General features: G+C 58.7%; 1 protein-coding gene across 1 annotated transcript in view; it reads left to right on the plus strand.

Moving 5' to 3' along the window:
- Window positions 1-21,303, plus strand: part of OTOF (otoferlin) — an 89,051-nt gene that overhangs the window by 60,303 nt on the left and 7,445 nt on the right. Inside the window, exons 10-38 of the mRNA XM_059078548.2 lie at window positions 1,019-1,081; window positions 1,509-1,593; window positions 4,255-4,414; window positions 5,286-5,472; window positions 5,895-6,081; window positions 7,490-7,713; window positions 8,170-8,278; window positions 8,789-8,975; window positions 9,105-9,225; window positions 9,780-9,880; window positions 10,009-10,099; window positions 10,260-10,376; window positions 10,655-10,807; window positions 11,136-11,325; window positions 11,407-11,531; window positions 11,893-12,027; window positions 12,745-12,906; window positions 13,123-13,242; window positions 13,757-13,918; window positions 14,002-14,164; window positions 14,722-14,792; window positions 16,303-16,332; window positions 16,757-16,888; window positions 18,575-18,641; window positions 19,543-19,679; window positions 19,783-19,917; window positions 20,291-20,428; window positions 20,732-20,859; window positions 20,976-21,146. Of these exons, the coding sequence (XP_058934531.1) occupies window positions 1,019-1,081; window positions 1,509-1,593; window positions 4,255-4,414; window positions 5,286-5,472; window positions 5,895-6,081; window positions 7,490-7,713; window positions 8,170-8,278; window positions 8,789-8,975; window positions 9,105-9,225; window positions 9,780-9,880; window positions 10,009-10,099; window positions 10,260-10,376; window positions 10,655-10,807; window positions 11,136-11,325; window positions 11,407-11,531; window positions 11,893-12,027; window positions 12,745-12,906; window positions 13,123-13,242; window positions 13,757-13,918; window positions 14,002-14,164; window positions 14,722-14,792; window positions 16,303-16,332; window positions 16,757-16,888; window positions 18,575-18,641; window positions 19,543-19,679; window positions 19,783-19,917; window positions 20,291-20,428; window positions 20,732-20,859; window positions 20,976-21,146 (3,851 nt within the window). The remainder of the gene's footprint in view (window positions 1-1,018; window positions 1,082-1,508; window positions 1,594-4,254; window positions 4,415-5,285; window positions 5,473-5,894; window positions 6,082-7,489; window positions 7,714-8,169; window positions 8,279-8,788; window positions 8,976-9,104; window positions 9,226-9,779; window positions 9,881-10,008; window positions 10,100-10,259; window positions 10,377-10,654; window positions 10,808-11,135; window positions 11,326-11,406; window positions 11,532-11,892; window positions 12,028-12,744; window positions 12,907-13,122; window positions 13,243-13,756; window positions 13,919-14,001; window positions 14,165-14,721; window positions 14,793-16,302; window positions 16,333-16,756; window positions 16,889-18,574; window positions 18,642-19,542; window positions 19,680-19,782; window positions 19,918-20,290; window positions 20,429-20,731; window positions 20,860-20,975; window positions 21,147-21,303) is intronic.

A 21,303-nucleotide genomic window follows, 5' to 3' on the forward strand; every position in this document is an offset into this window, starting at 1 on the left:
CTGCGTGTCTAGATGCCTGTACCACCCACCTCTCCAGAGCTTCAGTCCCCCGTGACCAGCATCATCTGGGCATAGTGCTTCGTAGCAGTTGGTATTTATCGTGCAGTGGCCATGAGCGCATGCCTGGGGTGAATCCTTGACCCAGGTCATCTCATTTAGATTCCGAACCACGCCTCCCATCAACCCCGTGGATGCTGCCCTGGAGCAGTTCCACGTGGCGGCCCTGGCTCGTCATCCCCACGTCGCAGAGGTGTAAACTGAGGCTCAGGAAGGGAGGTGATTGGAGCAACAGTGAAAGCTCGGTCTTCCTGGCTCTAAAGCTGGCGCTGTTACCCACAATGCTCTAGTGTGAGCCTCCAGCAGCCAGGAGCAGATTCTCATTTACTCTAAGCTCTTCGGCAACCTTTCTTCCATCTCCCTGCCCACAAGTTCACCAAAACAGTGGGCCTTCTGGTCACTGTGCACACCCTCGTCCCCAGCGCCTGCACACCAAAGCCGGGACAGGTGGGTGGGCGCTGCAGCTGTGAATGGCAGCTCCCGGCCGGAGAGGACAGGTCACGCCCACAGCACTGACGTTTATAGCAGATTAAGTTCATCAGTTCTAAATTCTAAGGCTCAGCTTAGTTTACAGTTAAACACCTCCAAACTCGGGTTGCATCTTCTAGGCAGCATTGCGGTTTAATGGTGATGTCTGTGGGACCCATATAACCACAGCGTATCTTACAGTGTCTCACACGTATCTCATCAAGCCTCATAACAAGACTCTAAGGGGGGGGGCATCATTACCCCCACTTGACAGCTCAGGAAGCTGAGGTTCAGAAGATGTGTTGCTCAAGACCACATGACTCCCAGCTTCCCCGGGGTCAGGGGGGACCAGTGGTTGCCCCTCCTGCTCGTCTGAACTTTGGGGCTCAAGGGAAATGGCCGGGGTGCAGACAGGCACTGTCAGGAGGGAGGTGTCCGGCATTTAGCCTCTACCCTCCAAGTGACAGCAAGTCTGGGTCTTTCCCCCCTCCAGTACTTCGTCTTCGACTTCCACGTCTCTCCTGAGGTCATGTTCGACAAGATCATCAAGATCTCGGTGAGTGGGGAGCCGTCCCTGGCAGGCGGAGCTCTTAGCTCAAACTGCACCTTTGTGCAGACTTGAAAAGGGCACCCCCCCCGGGCAGGCCAACCATAAAAAGGCAGACCCGCACCCAGACACACAGCCGGGCAAGTGGGGCACAGGCTGGATGTGGGCCCCTCTCACCCCATTAGCCAGATCCTCCTGTAGAGTTTGCAACCTGCTCACGCGTACCTGGCAGCCAGCAAAGCACAGGCGAGGCAGAAGAGGCTGATGCTAAGCCTCAGGGAGCTGCCCCTGCCCCGCCAGACGCCCTCCTGCTTCACCTGAAGCTCACATCCCCAGAAAGAGTGACATGGCACCACTATCAGTCAGCCCTTCCCCGCCCCACGGAAAGCCTCAGCCCCATCCCGCCTGACTGGAGACTGGTGGTTCTGCCCGGAAGGTGATTCACTCCAAGAACCTGCTGCGCAGCGGCACCCTGGTGGGCTCCTTCAAAATGGACGTGGGGACCGTGTACTCCCAGCCGGGTGAGTAGCTGCACAGCCGGTCAGCTCCGGGAGCCCGGGACACGCAGTCCCTCCCACCCTGGTGGGCCCTGGGCTCAGGTGAGGCCGTGGGTGCACTCAGGTATGCAGAGCGATGGGGTGCCCGGCCTGCATATACCGTCGCAGTGACCACCTGCGCCCAGTCGGCGGGGCTCACGGGAGGCCTTCAGAGTCAGCAGCATGGCCCCCTTTCACAGCTGAGGGGCCTGGGCGCCAGAGGAGTGCCGGGGCTTCCCTGGTCACCCAGCTGGTCTACAGTGAGGTCAGGCCGTGTGACTCCAGAGTCCCTACCGAGCCACGCTGTCCTCCACACCCAACGCGGGGGGCGGTCTCTGAGGGACACTGTGCCCCGAAAACACCTTCACTGACCATCCGTCCAGGGACCCAGGCTGCCTGAGAACAGCCGCGTGGGCTAGCTGCTCGGGAGCTCTGGGGGAACCCCTATGCCAACACCATGTGGGGTTAGTGAGGGAACCCCAAGGCGTGGCCCAGCGGGCTGGTGAGGGTTGAACCAGACAGAGGAGGTGCCTCAGCCTGACAGGCAACACTCGCCACACGGCCAGCTTGGGAACCAGGGGGCAGACAAGCTGGCACTGGGCCCCACCCACGTCCCTGAAGTGAACCCGCCACTTGGGTGCAGTAAGGACCCCATTAGGCCCTCTGACAGTGACAATACAATTTCACACAATCACATCTGACCCTCCCAAAACAGTGAGGGAGACGTCAGCATTCCTTCCCATTCTACAGATGAGATAAGTGAGGCTAAAAGAAGTTGTGTCTCAGAGGTGCCACTAAACTATTAGGTTGAAGAAACTGGCGATTCCTTACGTTCAACCTAGTGGACACTTGGCTGGTGCACATTATAACTATGACTCAGACCAGGAAATCTAAGCTGAAAACCCAAGATTATGCACATAAAAATCACAAAATCATAGAACATTCAAGCTTGAAGAGACCTTAAAAACATCTAGTCCAATCTCTCTCTGAAGGAACAGAAAGAAAAAAATCCATTCCCTCTTCAAATAGCTTTTAACTCTGAAGACAAATTTTATGTCCCTCCTGAGTCTTATTCTCTTTCCTTGCTAAATTTCCCCAGTTCATCTAACTATTCATTCACACATCTGTCCATCCCCCATATATTCTTTCACCCACCCACATATCTACCTACTCACCTGTCCGTATGTTAATCCATCCTTCTATCCATTTATCCATCTGCCATCCCTCCATCCCTCTATCCATCTACCTTTTAGGCCAGCCAGGCACCCTACCACCCATCTTCTACTACCCAACTCCCCATCCAGCCATCTGGCTATCTATCCGTTCATGTATCCATCCCACAAACATCCACTCTGGCAAGACCCTTGAGGCTCTGGGGCAGCCTAGGACATGGCCCCCTCCTCCTGAGATGCACCAGTTCAGCTGACGGCCTCCAGTGACCCCTCACACACATGGCTTACTCCGCTCTCACCATCCCGGTCTGTCTCTTCGGACTCTGCAATGGCATTATCTCTCCGGAGACACAGTTGGCCCGGCCTATCCCCAAACAGGCCGATTTCCGCACACAGTCCTGAACACATCTCACAGAACCAAATGGGGACAGAGGCTTGTTGGCAACAGGTCTGAACTATAGTAGAAGTTGAAAGAGGAGGGGGGAAGAGGAAACTTCTGAGTCCCTGGAGATTCCAGTGCCCACACAAAATCAAGGAAGAAGATGTGACCTTCGTACAGGCTACGCCTGCAAACAGCTTTAAAGTCAACCTGAAGGGGCAGATCCGTCCTAGAGTGGGCTCCTCTCCTGACATCTGTCCTTTCCTCCACATCTGTCCTAATTCCTGGGAGTATTGGGGTGACGCTACCAGTCCCTGTCTCTAGGAGGCTTTCAGTCTGAAATTGGAGAGAGACAATAAGTAGATAATCACAGTGACAGTGAGATAGGAGATGTGCATATGGAAAGGGCCCGGGATCAGCCCTTCTGAGGAAGTCAGGGAAGGCTGCATGGAAGAGGAGACACATGAACTAAATGATTAGAAGTGTGAATAGGGAGGTGGAGGGTTGGGGTGGGGGGCAGAAGTGTCGGGGGCATTCCAAGCTCAAAGAACAGCAGCCACAAAGACATGGGGGTATGAAACAGCAATATGAATTATTCAGAGAGGGGTAAACAGCTTTGCTTGCAGGAGCACGGGGTGGGGGGATGGGATGGAGGGTGAACACTGCGAGCCGGGGAGAGCTGTATCAGGAGACCCCACAGGGGATGCTGAGGTCTGTGGTCTTTCCCCCAAGTACTGGGGAGCCTCAGGTGGGTTTGAGATGGGGAGTGAGAGATGGAGGGCCTCTTTGAGGGCTCTGTCTGGCAGCTGCATGGTGGTTGACTGCGTGGGTTGGGGCAGGAGGGCTGCAGGCAGGGAAACCAATTAGGAGGCTCCTCTGTTTGAAGCCACGCCACACGCCTGGGTGCATGACCAGGGGCGGGGCCTTGCCTCGGCCGCCCTTGCTCGGGGACCTCTGTCTCCCTGGCAGAGAGGCAGGCAGAGCTGTGGCCCCAGGGCCCCGAGACCTGATGACCTGGGCTCCAAGGCCTGCCTCGAGGACAGGTGCCACCCTGGGTAGGCCAGCAGGTGCAGCCCCTTCTTCTCGCCACCGCAGAGCACCAGTTCCACCACAAGTGGGCCATCCTGTCGGACCCCAACGACATCTCCGCAGGGCTGAAGGGCTACGTGAAGTGTGATGTCGCCGTGGTGGGCAAGGGGGACAACATCAAGACGCCCCACAAGGCCAACGAGACGGAGGAGGATGACATTGAGGGGTGAGGCTCCCATCCTCCCCCAGCCCCTGGAGACCCGGCCCAGCCCTTCCTGGAACACCAAGGGAGCCCCCAGGGTGGACTCGGCCCAGAGATCTCACCCTCCATCTCCCTACCCCCATGCCCAGATGGCCCATCTCTCCCTGGAAGGACTGAGGCCAGGCCAGCCTCGGTGTCGGGGGGCTCTCCTCATGGGGCAGAAAGGACTGAGGCAGGGCAGGCAGGGGTTCACAGAGGACAGTCAAGAGTGACAGTCATTTGACATCCAGGCTTCTGACTGTGAGAAACTTGGAAAAAAAAGAGCAGGGTCCCAGAGCTGCTGGGTCTTGAGTCTACACCCAGGAGAGCAAAGAGATTTTATTTTCTGTACCAATTCCAGGCAGCTGACAGTGGTTGTTGAGAAATATTCTGGGACCTCCTCTGGATTCAGTGAGAAAAAGTGCAGGATCCAATGAATCATGGCGTCCATGGGCAAGGGAGAGAGAGTGGGGGCCGGTTGTGAGGTTTTTGCGTAGGAGACGAAAGATGTGACACACAGCTGAGAGAACTGGATAATATTATTAAGGGTGGTCTCCCACGCTACAGTTTACAAAGTACTCATACGTTTTAACCTATTTGAGGCTTCTCATTTTCTGAGAGGGAATATCATACTATTCCCATCTTAAAAGTGAGTCAACTGAGGCTTAGAGAGATGGGGAGATTTGCCCAGGATCACAAGAGAGCAGGTGCCCTAAACTCCAGTGTTTTTAGTCCTAGTCTGGGCCTCCTCCGCCGTCCTTCACCTGTCGCCCGCCCCCAGGGGTATGTAGATGCTGAGGCAGGAGTCGGGGTGCCCAGGGCTGGCCACCACAGCCCTAGCTGTATGTGCCGGCAGGAACTTGCTGCTCCCCGAGGGGGTGCCCGCCGAACGCCAGTGGGCCCGGTTCTACGTGAAGATTTACCGAGCAGAGGGCCTGCCCCGCATGAACACAAGCCTCATGGCCAACATGAAGAAGGCTTTCATTGGTGAGAACAAGGACCTGGTCGACCCCTACGTGCAAGTCTTCTTTGCCGGCCAGAAGGTATTGGGGTGCAGGAGGCTGGGGCTTGGGGTGGCAGGCACCAGAGGTGGCAAGGGGTTGGCTGTGAGGGCCTGGGGACGGACGTGAGGCAAAATCAGAAGGCACGAGACTGGCCTTTGATCACCTTGGTGAGTCACCTCTAGAAGTGAGGAGAGAGAGAGGAGGGGAGCTCTAGCTCAGAGGGGCTGCGGGGGTGAGGCCAGGCTGGGCCTTAGGGATTCCTCACTGCCCCCAGGTCACCAAGAGCTGAGGGGAGGGGGGCACTGAGAGGGAGAAGAGCCAGAGAGGCTGGGGTGGGGAAAGGTGAGAAGGTAAGTACACACACACACAGCACATGCACACACACAACACACATATACACACGGACACACACGCACACTCACGCACGTACACAAACCCTAACCCTCGCTGCCTCCCACCAGGGCAAGACTTCGGTGCAGAAAAGCAGCTATGAGCCGCTGTGGAATGAGCAGGTCGTCTTTACAGACCTGTTCCCCCCGCTCTGCAAGCGCATGAAGGTACAGATCCGGGACTCAGACAAGGTCAACGACGTGGCCATCGGCACCCACTTCATTGACCTGCGCAAGATTTCCAACGACGGAGACAAAGGTCAGCAGCAGGAGACTGGGGGTGGGACATGGGGCTAAAGGGGTAGCGTAAATGAGACCCCCCCCATACACCACCTCCATCCCGCACCTCTGCCTGAAAGGTGCCAGCCGTGGTCAGGGCATTGCCAACAGCCCCCAGCTCCAGGGAAGGGCGGAAACTCATGGTTCACGTCTGCACAGAGATGCCTGGGCCCGCCTGAGCCAGGCTGCCTGGATCTGAACCCCGGCTCTGACAGTTACAAGCTGCGTGACCTTCATACCTGTTTTCCCATCTGTAAAATGAAAATAATAGTAATTATATGCATGTGTATATATACATACGTATTACATGTATGCGTGTACTGCTGCCATGGTACCTATCTACAGACTTGTAGGACCAGAGCACTGAGCTGAGTACCAGGGATACAGAACAAGGAGGAATCCATCGGTCTTCACGATGCTCCCCTGGGGCTGAGGGAGACGGGTGTGCTACCAAATGCTCAAAACCTGAGACAGAAGACACAAAAGCCTACAGATTGTATGATCCCATTTGTATGAAATGTCCGGAATAGGCAAATGCATAGAGACAGGAAGTAGATGAGTGCTTGCCAGGAGCTGGGGGGAAGCGGAACTGGAACGAACCGCTGAAAGGTATGGGGTTTCTTCTGAGGAAGATGGAAATGTCCTGGACGGTGGCACAACATAGTGAATACACGAAAAACCACTGAAATGCGTACTTTAAAGGGGTGAATTTTATGTTATAGGAAGAATATCTCCGTTTTTTAAATGCTATAATGTTTTTTATAAACTAGGCAGAACAGAAACCAAACAAAACTCATAAGGCAGAATTGAATCCGTGCAACACACGAGACATAACAGATCCTAATGGGAGAAAACTAGTTGGGACTAGGAATTGGGGGTACTTCGTGGAGGAAGAGCGTTTAACAGGCACAGGCGGAGAGTAAGGGCCTTCGGAGAGGAGGGGAGGGGTCTGCAGAAGCAGGTGAGACCCTCGCGGCACACACGTCTGCACAGACGGCAAAGGCCTTGCTGAGGAGCTGGGGAGGTGCTGGCATCTGTCCTGCAACAGGGACCGGGAAGCAGGGGGCATGATTTTGCTCCACAGAAATGGACGTGTGTGTATGTGGAGAGGCACGGCCGGCTCAGGCCCCCGCAGAGAATAAGCAGACACGCAAAAGTGCCCCATGCGAGTGACAAGGTCACCCCACAGCCAGCCCCGCGCAGCAGACACCGCTCTCCCTGCAGCCCCTGTGAGCCTCGCTGCCTGCAGGCCCTCTGCTGCCTCAGACATTTCCCCAAGCGAGACACGAGGTCCTCGGCTCAGCAACCAGGAGGTACAGGCCAGGAGCCCCCCCAGATAGGTTCCTCCCCGCGAGTGAGCCCCTCGACCCTCTGCCCCCGGCCCGCAGGCTTCCTGCCCACGCTGGGCCCCGCCTGGGTGAACATGTATGGCTCCACACGCAACTACACGCTGCTGGACGAGCACCAGGACCTGAACGAGGGCCTGGGGGAGGGCGTGTCCTTCCGCGCCCGCCTCATGCTGGGCCTGGCGGTGGAGATCCTGGACACTTCCAACCCTGAGCTCACCAGCTCCACAGAGGTGCAGGTGGAACAGGCCACACCCGTCTCCGAGGTGAGGCCCCAGGGCGCTGTGCTGTCCTCCGGAGCCCCCCGCTCAACCCCCTTCCCACCACGTCAGCCTGTGCCTGGCCTCGGCCCGTGTCCCTCCTGCCTGCCTCAGGGGGCCAGACCCCAGGATGGGGCCTCCCTCCCCGGAAAGCAGTAGGGCCTCTGTCCCCTTCCACTGCCTGTGCCCTCCCCGGGGGTCCCAGGGGGAGCCTTGTCTCTGCCTTCTTCCTGACCATGGATGTCCTTGTGCTGGACATAGCAGCCCTTCCTGCAGGGACAGGCTGGAGGGCCGAAGGAATTGGGCCTTCAGTGTCGGGGCTCGTAGCTCCGCAGCCGGGTAGGATGTCCCCACCGTTAGCCCCAAGGGCCTGTCTGTAAGATGTAGGAGGAGGCCTGGCCCCAGGCCCAACCCCCCCACCCCGTTAAGCTTTCCGGAGGGTTTGAACCACCTTCTCCACAGAGCTGCGTGGGGAAAATGGAAGAATTCTTTCTATTTGGAGCCCTCCTGGAGGCCTCAATGATCGACCGGAAAAACGGAGACAAGCCCATCACCTTTGAGGTCACTATAGGTGAGAGCTGGGCTCACAGGACTGGGGGCTGCTGGGTGGTAACTGCCAGGCCCTGCTCCACAGCCCGGGCGGGCGGGGAACTTTGACCACTTCCCTCGTGTGTCCTCAGGCACCCACACCGCATACAGCGACTGCACCTGAGAACACAGGCCCCACAGGGTCGGCCTCAGCTCCACCTAAGGGCTAGGCTGTGTTAGGGACACGAGGAGGAAAGAAGCCCTCCCTGCAGAAGGGAGCGAGGCCCTCATGGGACTGGAGAGGAGAGGGTGGGAATACGGGCCACGTCCTGGGCTGGACCTCGAGCTCAGCGGTCATCAGGGCTCCTAGTGAGACCTCTGCAGGAGTGCAGGACACGGCCCCTTCCTCTGGCGAGTGCTCTGTCGTGTCTGAGCTGGCACAGACCTGAGAGCACCAGCCCCATTCCCTGACACAGACCCCTGGACTGGAGGGAAGGGTGGGGCCTGGTGGGAAAAGGACTCTAGGCCCTCGGGTGCCCCCTTCTGCCTCCAGGCAACTATGGGAATGAAGTCGATGGCCTGTCTCGACCCAAACGGCCTCGGCCTCGGCCTCAGAAGGAGCCTGGGGACGAGGAGGAAGTGGACCTGATCCAGAAGTTGAGTGACGACGAGACTGACGAGGCGGGGGACCTGGCCTCAGTCTCCTCCAGCCCACCCATGCGGCCCCAGATCACCGACAGGTGAGCCGTCCAGGACAGAGGGTCCTGGGAGCCCTGCCCGCTGCCTCCCATCCTCTCATGGCCTGGCCCCGCCCCACCCCCGCCTGCCTGGGCACCCAGTCCTCCACCTCCCACCTGCTCCCACCCCAGGAACTACTTCCATCTGCCCTACTTGGAGCGCAAGCCCTGCATCTACATCAAGAGCTGGTGGCCGGACCAGCGCCGCCGCCTCTACAATGCCAACATCATGGACCACATCGCAGACAAGCTGGTCAGGGCCAGGCCACGGCGGGGAGGGGAAAGGCGGAGGGCGTGTGCTTCAGAGGGCCTCGCCCAGCTGGGACAGCTCCCTTGCAACACACAAGTGCTGTCTGCCCGGCGGCATGCCGTGGGGTTGGGGGAGGAACCGCAGAATGGCCCCAGTAGAACCTGTGTTCCTGTCCCCGCCCCAGTCCCAGGAGCGGTGGAGAGCCTGAGGGCTGCCGGGAGTGGAGTCTGGGAACCCTGGCCCATCCAGCCCCGGGTTTCCCTGGAGGTGACTGGCCACTGTCTCTGGCCTGCACTCCCCAACCCCCTGCATCTAGCCCTGAGCTCTGTCCGACCCCTGTGGGTCCACCAGGACCACAGACTCATGGCCCAGAGGTGGCTTCTTCCTTCAGGTTCCGAAAACAGAACCTGGAAAATTTGGGTTTCCTTGTGATGGCGAGACAGTCCAGAGATGGCGCTCGTGGGAGGTCCTAGGGCGCTAGCACCTCACCCCCCTGATGAACGGGGGAGACATTTGGGGAGGCCGAGGGGGGCTGTGCTCACACTCCTGGTTCACAGGAAGAAGGCCTGAATGACGTGCAGGAGATGATCAAAACGGAAAAGCCCTACCCTGAGCGTCGACTGCGGGGCGTCCTGGAGGAGCTGAGCCGTGGCTGCTAGTAAGTGGCAGAGCTGCCAGTGCAGGGTCAGAAGTGGGGGGTTTTCAGAGAAGGAGGTATCTGCAGGCCTCCTGCTGGCCTCCTGCTGGCGGGTGGGCTCTGCTAAGCCCTGCTTCTCCCCCTCCCAGCCGTTTCCTCTCCCTCGCGGACAAGGACCAGGGCCACTGGTCCTGCACCAGGCTGGACCGGGAGCGCCTCAAGTCCTGCATGCAGGAGCTGGTGAGGATGTGGCTGGACCACACCGGGGATGGAGGGACGGTCTGGAGGTGAAAAGGGAACCCGAGGTGGGGGACATCTGTCTCTGAGGTCACAGCCCCCAGGGCCAGACCCTCCATCATGCGTCATGACCTGAGCCCCACTTACACCCCGACCCCGGCAGGAGAGCATGGGGCAGCAGGCCAAGACCCTGCGGGCACAGGTGAAGAGACACACGGTGCAGGACAGGCTGAGGCTGTGCCAGAACTTCCTGCACAAGCTGCGCTTCCTGGCAGACGAGGTGTGCCCCCTGCCAGCCCCAAACCAGAGTGACCCAAGGTGGCGGAAGGGGGGCTGCACGGGAGGGGTTGGGCCAGACCATCCAGGAGGCCTCTCCTGCTCTGACAGCCGTTGGGGGACAGGAGAGACCAAGCCTTTCACCCTGCCCCGGGTTCTTCCCGCTGGATCGGTGGGAGGAGAAGGAAGACCCGGCGCCGGGGTCCTTTCTTCCGTGGGTTCAGGCCTGGCCAAGAGGCAGGATCCCTCCCTTACTGGGCCACCACCCCACCCCCACCCCAGCCTCAGCACAGCATCCCCGACGTCTTCATCTGGATGATGAGCAACAACAAGCGCATTGCCTACGCCCGGGTGCCCTCCAAGGACCTGCTCTTCTCCATCGTGGAGGAGGAGCTGGGCAAGGACTGCGCCAAGGTCAAGACGCTCTTCCTCAAGGTGCCGGAAGGGGAGCAAGATTGGGGGCGGAGGGGCTGGGGGTCTGCGCTTTTTCACAGGGGTCAACCTCCCCTTGGAGGGAGCAGTACCCCCACCCTTGGGTCTGGCTGGCCTGAGCTGACGGGGTGCTCAGAGAAGAGCTGGAGAGAATAGGAAAGGGGTGGGGGGTCCCCCCTGCCCATGCCCCTCTGCACTGTGTTCCGCACCACACGGCCCAGTGGGACGGCTGCGGAGGGCAGGGGCCCCTCTGCCCATAGCCTCCTCCAGCCTCCTGCCCCTTCCTCACCCCGTGAGCTCCGGCAGCTGACCCTGCGCCCACCCCCGCCAGCTGCCAGGGAAGCGGGGCTTCGGCTCGGCCGGCTGGACGGTGCAGGCCAAGCTGGAGCTCTACCTGTGGCTGGGCCTCAGCAAGCAGCGCAAGGACTTTCTGTGCGGCCTGCCCTGCGGCTTCGAGGAGGTCAAGGCGGCCCAGGGCCCGGGCCTGCACGCCTTCCCCCCCATCAGCCTGGTCTACACCAGTGAGTGAGGACTCCCGGGCCCGGGCAGGAGGGCACCGGCGGGTGGCCTGTTCCCCGAGCCTCAGCCTGCTCCCCCCACAGAGAAGCAGACCTTCCAACTCCGCGCCCACATGTACCAGGCGCGCAGCCTCTTTGCCGCCGACAGCAGCGGTCTCTCGGACCCCTTCGCCCGTGTCTTCTTCATCAACCAGAGTCAGTGTACAGAGGTGAGGGCCCCGGGGAGGAGGGCGTGGCTCTGGCTTTGAGAGCCCTGGAAGGGGCCCGTGAGCCTCTGGGATCTGGAGAAACAGACCAACCAGTACCCCAGATCCTTAGACGGAAGCCTGGCAGATAACTGCAGGCCCAGGCCACACAGAAGACAGGGAAGACATTGGCGGGGGGCTGGGAGAGAGGGTCAGGATCAGACCTCATATCAGCCTTTGTTTCAAGATTCCCAGAAGAGTCAGGGAACATGGCACTCCTGCTCCCGCGTCCCCTGGAGACCACAGTGACTGGGGGTGACTCCTCTTCAGGTGTTGCCCACGCACCATCACTTACCTGTGTCACCACCCCCCCCCCATGCTGCAGGTGCTGAATGAGACCCTGTGCCCCACCTGGGACCAGATGCTGGTGTTCGACAACCTGGAGCTCTATGGTGAAGCTCATGAGTTGCGGGACGACCCCCCGATCATTGTCATCGAAATCTACGACCAGGACACCATGGTATGGGTGGGCTCTGGCACCAGGGACCACGCCTCCTCCCCCGCACTCCCCCTGCGCTAGCGGCCACCTCCACAGCCCCCCCCCCAGACCCCCTTGGCCAGGGTGCTTGCCAGGGAAGCTCGGAGTCTGGGCTGCTGACCAGTCCCTCCAGGAGACCCCGGGTGTCTCCTGCCCTGTCACTGCAGCCTGACCCCTTCCCGATGCTGTGGGCCTCTGGGACCTCAGGGAGGAGACAGGCCAGGGCGTCCCACCTCCCGGCACAGACAGACCAAGCTCAGACCCAGATGTGCCAGGAAAGCCTGCCGTCCCCAGCCTTCCCCCATTTGAGGGCCCCCCCCCACCCCTGCCCACACCTACCACAGTCACTAACAGCCTCATAGCTTTCCATGGGAGCTCTGGAGTAAAAGAGTGGAGGATTAGGGTGAGCCCTCCAGAGCTGGGAAGCCACTTACTACAAGCCGCCTCAGCTACTGGGGTGCCCTGAGTGAGCTCTGCACTAGAGGCAGGAGCAGCTATTTCTAGTCCTGAGGCCCGCATTTGCCATTCATTGCCAGCGTGGCCCCGAGCTATAGCCCGAGGCTTGGTTTCCCCCATCTGTAAAATGGGGCGATCACACCTGCAACTGGGGCCATGGTGAGGACTGAACGAGATCCCAGGTGTGAACGCTTTTGGTCAGTTCAAGCACCAAGAGGCCACCCTGGCTGTTTGTCACATCAGGGCAAAGCTGACTTCATAGGCCGGACCTTTGCCAAGCCCCTGGTGAAGATGGCCGACGAGGCATACTGCCCGCCCCGCTTCCCGCCCCAGCTCGAGTACTACCAGATCTACTGCGGCAACGCCACGGCCGGGGACCTGCTGGCCGCCTTTGAGCTGCTGCAGGTGGGGCTGCTGGAAAGAGGGGGCTGGGCCAGGGGCCTTTCTCCCCCCCACCCTGCTGTGAGGCCAGTCGGACAGGAAGCTGGGGGTGTGGTTCTTGGGGACCTGGGCTGTTCAGCCTTCCCCGTCTCCCCAGATCACATGCCAGATAACTCATGGGGAGAGAGAGCCCTCTCCCCGGGCTCCCCAGGGTTTGACACTATGTCCCCCACTGCCCAGATTGGACCAGCAGGGAAGGCCGACCTGCCGCCCATCGATGGCCCAGTGGACATGGACCGAGGTCCCATCATGCCTGTGCCTGTGGGCATCCGGCCCGTGCTCAGCAAGTACCGGATAGAGGTGTGTGAGGACTCCATCCGGCCCCTCCCAGCCCTGCCCCGAGCAGGCCCTGCTGTGCTCTGCTCCCTGGCCCCCAGCACTCTTGCTCCATGAGGGTCGTAGGCATGCATTACACTGTTGGCATCAAACTCCAGGGGTCTTCAGCAACCTCAGGCCACGCTCCGTGTTTCAGATAAGGACGCTGAAGGCCCAGGAGGGGAAGTGACTGGCCCAAGGTCACACCCAGGGGCCAGTAGCAGACCCAGGCTCGCGACCGTCCGACGCCTGCCCCTTTTGCACTCAGTCACACTGCCACGGTCCAGGACCCTTCCCGGCCCTCCCATCTGCCCCCCACACCCACTCTCACCCCACAGCGCCTTCAGGACACCCGCCCCTCCTTGGATCTCCCAGCCCTCACCCTCCTGACGCACGGTCCACCCACAGCCCGGTTCCTCCTCAGGTGGCCCTGCCCGCCGGCCGCTGGGGCCCTTGACTGAGGGCACCAGCTCCCCCCACCGCCCCCCACCCCACGCAGGTGCTGTTCTGGGGCCTGCGGGACCTGAAGCGGGTGAACCTGGCCCAGGTGGACCGGCCGCGGGTAGACATCGAGTGCGCGGGGAAGGGGGTGCAGTCGTCCCTGATCCACAATTACAAGAAGAACCCCAACTTCAACACCCTCGTCAAGTGCTTTGAAGTGGTGAGTGTGGGCCGGGATCTGCCTGGGCAGAGCTGGGTGCCTCTGTCCCTTCTCTGAGTTCTGGGTCCCTGCCCCACCCCCAGGACCTCCCGGAGAACGAGCTCCTGCACCCGCCCTTGAACATCCGCGTGGTGGACTGCCGGGCCTTCGGCCGCTACACCCTGGTCGGCTCCCACACCGTCAGCTCCCTGCGGCGCTTCATCTACCGGCCCCCGGACCGCTCAGCCCCCAGCTGGAACACCTCTGGTATGGCGCCCCTGAGGCCCAGGGCAGGGCCTCGGGCTCTCAGTGCGGCCCACCTGATGTCCTCCTGGGGCCATCCCTAAGTGGGCGGGGGAGGCCAGGAGGGAGGTCCCGCCCTGGGGGCCAAGGAAGGCTGCCCAGGGTGGCCCCAAGCTCTAACGCCAGACCAGCCAGAGCCCAGGGGTCCTTAGAGAGCCTGAGGGCAGATGGCTTCCTCAGTCAGTTCCTGGAGGAGACCCAGGCCCCCCCACCCAGTCCGAACCCCCCCCCCCGATACCCCCGGCCCGCGGCCCCCACTGTGTCACTCAGCACGCCTCACCCTCCTCTCCGGCTCACCTCCTCCCTCTCCTTATGCCCTCTTTTCTCCCTCAACTGTCGAATCCCTCCCTCTCCCTCAGAAAGCTCTAGAATCAGCTTTAGGCCTCTGGTCCTTCCAGCCACCCCTGACTCTCACCGTTACTCCTGCTCCTCCTTGTCTGTCTGTCCATCTCTCTGTCCAGGCGGCCTCCTCCAGGGCTGCCGTGTGCTGTACAGTGGGGGCCCCTCTTCTCACCCCACAGGGGAGGTCGTGGTGAGCATGGAGCCGGAGGTGCCTGTCAAGAAGCTGGAGACCATGGTGAAGCTGGATGCGGTAAGGCGCCCGGGGTCAGCCCCACGCTGGCTGGGGACGTGCAACTGCGGGTGGCGCTTTCCCAGAGCCGGGCCACCCCACACACAAGACGACACGTTAAGTCACTCCTCCTTTAGCGTGCGATGGGCCAGGGCTAACCCTGACTGCATGCGCACACAGCCCCATCCTGTGCTGTCCCGGAAGGCGAGACTCTCAATTCTGCGTGTGTGCGTGTGCACGTGTGCATGAACACGTGGTACACACGTATGAGAAACAGAGAGAGCGGTAACCGTGTGAAGTAATAGCCTGCAATTATTTTTATTCCAACAAACGACACCATAGGCAATGGATTCCTTGTGCAAACACCAGTGTTCTTTCCAGAGGGTCCCCGGTTTTCCCTCCCAGCCATTTACAAACAACTACCCCAAGGCATAGGTTGGGGCAGGATTTCCAGGTGGAAGCACCTTATTCCTCCTGGCTTTGGGACTGGGGCTCTTTGTCTGCCAGAGGGAGACCTGTCACCCGGGTGTTCCGATGCGGACACGGCGTCAGCAGGGGACGGCGGGATGGAGGCTGGCCTGGAACAGGCCATCCTGAATCCAGACAGGACAGAGGGGCGGGAAGCAGGCTTCCTTCCCACCACATTCTCCAAATCCCGTTCCTGACTGCATGTGCTTCACGCAGCCCAGGGCCGTCTCCTAGGCTCTGAGATCTGAGTCGGGTCTGAAAGGATCCTTCCTTACCTCATCATCCTGGTCCCCATAGAGTCCCAGCCAGCAGGCTGAGTTAGCACGGGGCACGGCTCATGGAAAAGGGGAGGAGTCGAGGCCCGGGGCCTGGCCTGCAGGCCTGGGATGGCACTGCCAGGGGCTCTGGGGCTACACCTGGAGATGCCACATCCCCCTCGGCTCCCAGCTTCCTGAGCTTCTCCCTGAGAAGCCCGTTCCTCCTGGAGGCAGGGGCGGGGCAGGGAAGGCCCCCGGTTTCAGGCCATCAGTGAACCAAGAGGACGGCACAGACCTGAGCTGCCCCATCGTCCCACAGGCCCTGGACTCTGGTGGGACCCTTTTCACCAGGTTCCTCTTCAGCTGTGTAATTTTGTGTCCACTTCCTTTTTAAGGCACTTGTCCTTCATCCAGCCAGCATTACTGACCTCCAGCCTCATGCCATGACAGCCTCCCCTCTTGACTCTCAGTGCTCAATACGGTCATCTGTGGGAGTTTATAACTCTCCTGGTGCCCAGTTCCCCCATTTGGACTCAGTGGAGCCCTGCAACTGATGATTTTTAAAAGCCCCCAGTAATTCTAACGTGCAGCCAAGTTTGCAAACCACCACCCTGAAAGGTCTGAGGCAACATTTTCAAGGCAGACCTTCCAGAGACCCAGAATTGGCCACGTGAGCACAGCGCTCACGACACAGGGAACATCCCTGCATGAGCTCCCTCTCCTTCACCCTCCCGGGCCGGCCGCTACCTACCACTTCCGGCCCCGGTGGCTAAGTCTGTCCCTGTCTCCTTGGTTCCTTTCTGCAGACTTCTGATGCCGTCATCAAGGTGGATGTGGTAAGTGTGGGGACCAGCCTGGGGGCTCTGGGGAGAGAAGACCCTATACTACATAGGGTATCAGGCCAAGGAAAACAGCATCAGGGACCGAGCCACCCCGTAGCCCCTGATATCCCGGCCACCTCACCCCTCCAAAGAGGCAGAGGGAGAGAGCTGTCTGGGCTGCAGGACCCCTGAGAGGCAATCCTGCCTTGGCTGGGGGCTCATGCTGGCAGGTCATGACCCTCTCTGGGCCGTGACATCCACTTCCATAAAACAAGGCCCTGCCCCTTGATGTCAGTAGCCCCACAGAGCCTCCTGGAGCCCAGGGCTTTCCTGAAGCAGATGGTCGGAATGAATGGGGGAACCCCGGATTGTTCAGGTCTCCGGGAATGGCCAGGGTGAGGGGATGTATGCAGGACTCTAGACCTAGCCAACCCTGCAGGCTGATGAGGAGAAAGAGAGGAAGAAGAAGAAGAAAAAGGGCAGCTCGGAAGAACCAGAGGAGGAGGAGCCAGATGAGAGCATGCTGGACTGGTGGTCCAAGTACTTTGCCTCCATCGATACCATGAAAGAGGTGACGCCTTGGCCTGGGCAGGGGGCCGAGGAGGGACTGGGCTGGGAGGGGTGACCCCAGCTCCACATCAGACCCTCCTATCTAGCTTCTTCCCCACCCGCACCAGAGCTGGCTCCCCCACTCCATCGACGTGAGCTTGGGGCAGGCTGTCTCACAGCCTTGAAGTTCTAGCTCACGCTTTTCCAGGATGGAGGTCCAGTCTACCTTCCCTGCCTTGGTTTTCTCTAGTCCTCCTTCATTTCTTCCACAAATATCTCTTGAGTGTACATGATGAGTCAGACACCAACCTAGGGGCTACAGGAGCCAAAAGATAAGATTGGCTACCTGCCCTGAGTATTTACTGGACATGCGAAATGGACATGTAAGCAGATACACTACCATGTGATAACAAAGGCAATTCAGTGCCTGGGGGCATCAGGAAAGGCTTCACAGAGGAGGTGACCTTTGAGGAAGAGGAGAAATACATGCTCAGAGGCCAAAGGGAACAACTTCTCAGTAGTATTTGCACAGCTATTATTATTTTACATATTAATACCCAGCTGTTTTATTTTACATGCCTCCGTCACTGTGGCTGTGAAATGTTCTTCCCCTACTGTGTGCACACGGGTTCTGTCTGCTGAGCCAGATTGCAAGTTCCAGAAAGCTCATGTCTCCTCTTCCTCGTTTATCTCTCTCCACACTGCCAACCTAGCTCAGGGCACTCCTTGACTGACCAACTGACCAGGATGGACATGTGCCCACGGTTGTGTTTCCTCAACCAAGCTGATCCAGCCACATTCTCTCCCCAGGCCCTTTCTATGACCTGAGTTGTGTGTGATGTTTACCATCCATGTTAGAGCACAGGTTAAACTGCTGTAGCAAGTTAGATTGATGTGAACAAGAAGAAGGTTGGTATGGTGATTCGGCGGGGTCAGGGACCAAGACCCTGCCATCCTGTTACTGGCATCTGTGTGGTTAGAGATGGCTTGCCGTCACGTCCTAATACTAGTCCACGGGAAGGGTAAAGAGAAGAAGGGAACGCATACTCCTTTCCTTTTAAGGGCCGGCCTAGAAGCTGCACATATCACTTCAGCTCACACTGGCTAGAATCTAGTCCCATAGCCACACTTAGCTGCAAGGGGGGCTGGGAAATGTAATCTTTAGCTAGGTAGCTGTGTGCCAAAAACTTTTAGAGAGCAGGAGAGCAGATAACTGGGGGACACCTAGTAGTATCTTCTCCCACCAACACCTCCTGGATTCAAGTTGGCCAGGCTGGAGCTCCAAGAGGCTGCCCATTGTCTCCTCGAGTCTATTCCTGTAATTTGCACAGGCTGCCACCAGGTGGCGGTTGGGTGAAACCTGATGATTTAGTGTCCAGTGTGTACTGACTGAAGAAAATGAGGCACATTTTCTTATTCAGTTATACTTTTCTACATTAAAATAATGATACCACTACGAAGCAACATTAAAGAACACATATTTTTCAATCATACACAATTAAAGAATCATAACCCCTAAGTACAGTTAAGTCACATTGTACACATCATAAACTTTTTTTAACCCACTTAAGCACATCATGGGTTTGAAACCCAATGGAAGAGTTTCTGCCTCTAAGCATTTAAGAGTGGTCTGAGACCACAGCGTGGGTTCAACAAACCCCTCCCTAGGATACCCACCTTCCCTCCTCCTCACCTCATCTTTTGGCAGCAACTTCGACAGCAAGAGGCCTCAGGGATTGATTTGGAGGAGAAGGAGGAGATGGACAACACTGAGGGTGAGCCCTGGAGCCCTGGACCTCTGCCTCTCCCTCCTGGCCTCCTGGATGGTTGGCTTCCCTGCTTGTCACACCAGCTGCTTCTCTTTCCCCTTCCCATGGGCCCTCACAGCTGCAGCAGCCAACAGCAGATAGCACCAGGCATCCCTGGGCACCAGAGAGCAGGCTGAGGCCCTTATCTAGAGTGGCTTTTACTCTGACCAGTTCATCAGCCACAGTGAGGGACAGACATTTAGAGTCACAGAACATCAGAGCTGGAAGGGATCTCAGAGCTCACCCCATTCAGCATCTTCCAGACCTTTTCCATGGAACACTATTAATGGGTCTTCTGAAGGGAAAAGAAGGTTCTGGGGTCAAATGGGTTAAACAGGTCCCTTGGTGCAGGACTTCTCAGTGCCTTTAATATACAAATGCTATTATAAATCTCTAAAAGGAAGACATAATAAAATATTTCCCCAGCTTATTTTACACACACACACACACACACACACACACACACACACACACACACACACACATATATATCTTTTCTTCTAAAGCATTCCAAGAACACCTATACCTAGTGTTCCACTGAATGCTCTTTGGGAAATGCTGATAAAAGAACAATCCTCTTAATGTTAAAGACAAGTAGACTGAGGACAGAGAGCACGGTGAGCTGGCACCAGACCCAAGCTCCTTCCATGCCCCTCTCTGTCAAAGGGCACACAGCAGTCTCTGCACGCTTCTGGCACACTGGTGCCCTGCTCCCGTGGGAGGCGGGCATGCCAGGAAGCATTGTCTGCATTTTCTACAGATGAGCACACAGAGACCTGCAAGTTAAATTAGCAAAGCGACAGGGCTGGGTCTCCAACCCAGGCCTTCCTGTCAGATCATTTCTGCCTCCTTGTCTGTTTCTGGCCAGGCCTGAAGGGGCCGATGAAGGGCAAGGACAAGGCAAGGGCTGCAAAGGAGGAGAAGAAGAAGAGAACCCAGAGCCCAGGCCCAGGCCAAGGGCCTGAGGCCCCTGAGAAGAAGAAATCCAAGATTGATGAACTCAAGGTGAGGGTCTGGGAGTAGACCTAGCCAGAAGGTGGGGTCACACCGGGGGCAAGACAGAGGCCAGTGGACCGGCCTCACCCCCTGACAGCCCGGCCTGGCTCAGGTGTACCCCAAGGAGCTGGAGTCAGAGTTTGACAGCTTCGAGGACTGGCTGCACACGTTCAACCTGCTTCGGGGCAAGACGGGGGACAACGAGGATGGCGCAACTGAGGAGGAGCGCATCGTGGGCCGCTTCAAGGTCAGGCAGGGAGCACAAGTGGGCCCTGAGTCCTGAGGCCCCCCCCCCACCAGCTCTTCTCCCCACCCCAAGCCCGGGGCTGACAGCCAGGTGGAACTGTCAGCCAACCCGGTTGATAAAGTATGAAAATACTTCCATGCTGATGGATAAAGATCATTTGCCCTAAACCCACCTCCCCACTCCACCCCCCTCAGAGTTGCCCCCCAACTCCAGCCACTCCCTCCAGAACCCCTGACTCTCTGTACCCCAGCAACTAAAGGGTTAAGGCGCCACCACAGCAGGGTGCAGACCCTCAGGGCTCTTGGCTGTTTTGAATGCCACCCCTGCCTGTGCCATGGGAACTGCACCCTGACCCACGCTTGCCTCGCCCCAGGGCTCCCTCTGCGTGTACAAAGTTCCACTCCCAGAGGACGTGTCCCGGGAAGCCGGCTATGACCCCATCTACGGCATGTTCCAGGGCATCCCCAGCAATGACCCCATCAACGTGCTGGTCCGGGTCTACGTGGTCCGGGTGAGAGTCCCCTCACATCCTTTCCCCAGGCTCCCAGTCCTCCTGCCCAGGAAGGGCTGAAGCAGCTACAGACTGACAGCCCCCAACCTGGGAGACACCAGGGAGGTCAGCTGGTCTAGTGCCATCCTTTATAGAGGAGGAAGCCAAGGCCCAGAGAGGGTCAGGGACTTGCCCAGGGTCACACAGCAAGTCTCTGGTCCATGCTCCTGCCCCTCACTGTCATGGGACCATCAGGGAGAGGGGCAGGGACACTGGAAGATGAAGGTGCCCGGGCCCTGCTCAGGAGCACCCCTCCCATCCCAGGCCACAGACCTGCACCCCGCAGACATCAATGGCAAAGCCGACCCCTACATCGTCATCCGGCTGGGCAAGACCGACATCCGTGACAAGGAGAACTACATCTCCAAGCAGCTCAACCCCATCTTTGGGAAGTAAGGCCTCCTGGTGTCCCACTACCACCTGCCCCGACTTCCCCAGAGCAGACCACCTCCTACTCCACCCGACCCCAGCCCAACCCTCAACCCTTCTCCCCACCCTGTCCCACAAGGTCCTTTGACATTGAGGCCTCCTTCCCCATGGACTCCTTGCTGACGGTAGCCGTATACGACTGGGATCTGGTAGGCACCGATGACCTCATTGGAGAAACCAAGATCGACCTGGAGAACCGCTTCTACAGCAAGCACCGCGCCACCTGTGGCATCGCCCAGACCTACTCCACGTGCGTGGGGCGGGGCGGGGCGGGGCGCACCTACTGCACCTTGACTCCAAAACCAAGATGCAGAGCGTGGGATTTGGGAAGGTGGACACATGATGGTTTGTGTCCCAGCCAGGCCTCCACCCCGACAGGTTCTGGTCTTAGCCTTCAGGAGCCAGGA

This window comes from Kogia breviceps, chromosome 11 (genome assembly GCF_026419965.1).
Source record: "Kogia breviceps isolate mKogBre1 chromosome 11, mKogBre1 haplotype 1, whole genome shotgun sequence".
Classification (NCBI taxonomy): domain Eukaryota; kingdom Metazoa; phylum Chordata; class Mammalia; order Artiodactyla; family Physeteridae; genus Kogia; species Kogia breviceps.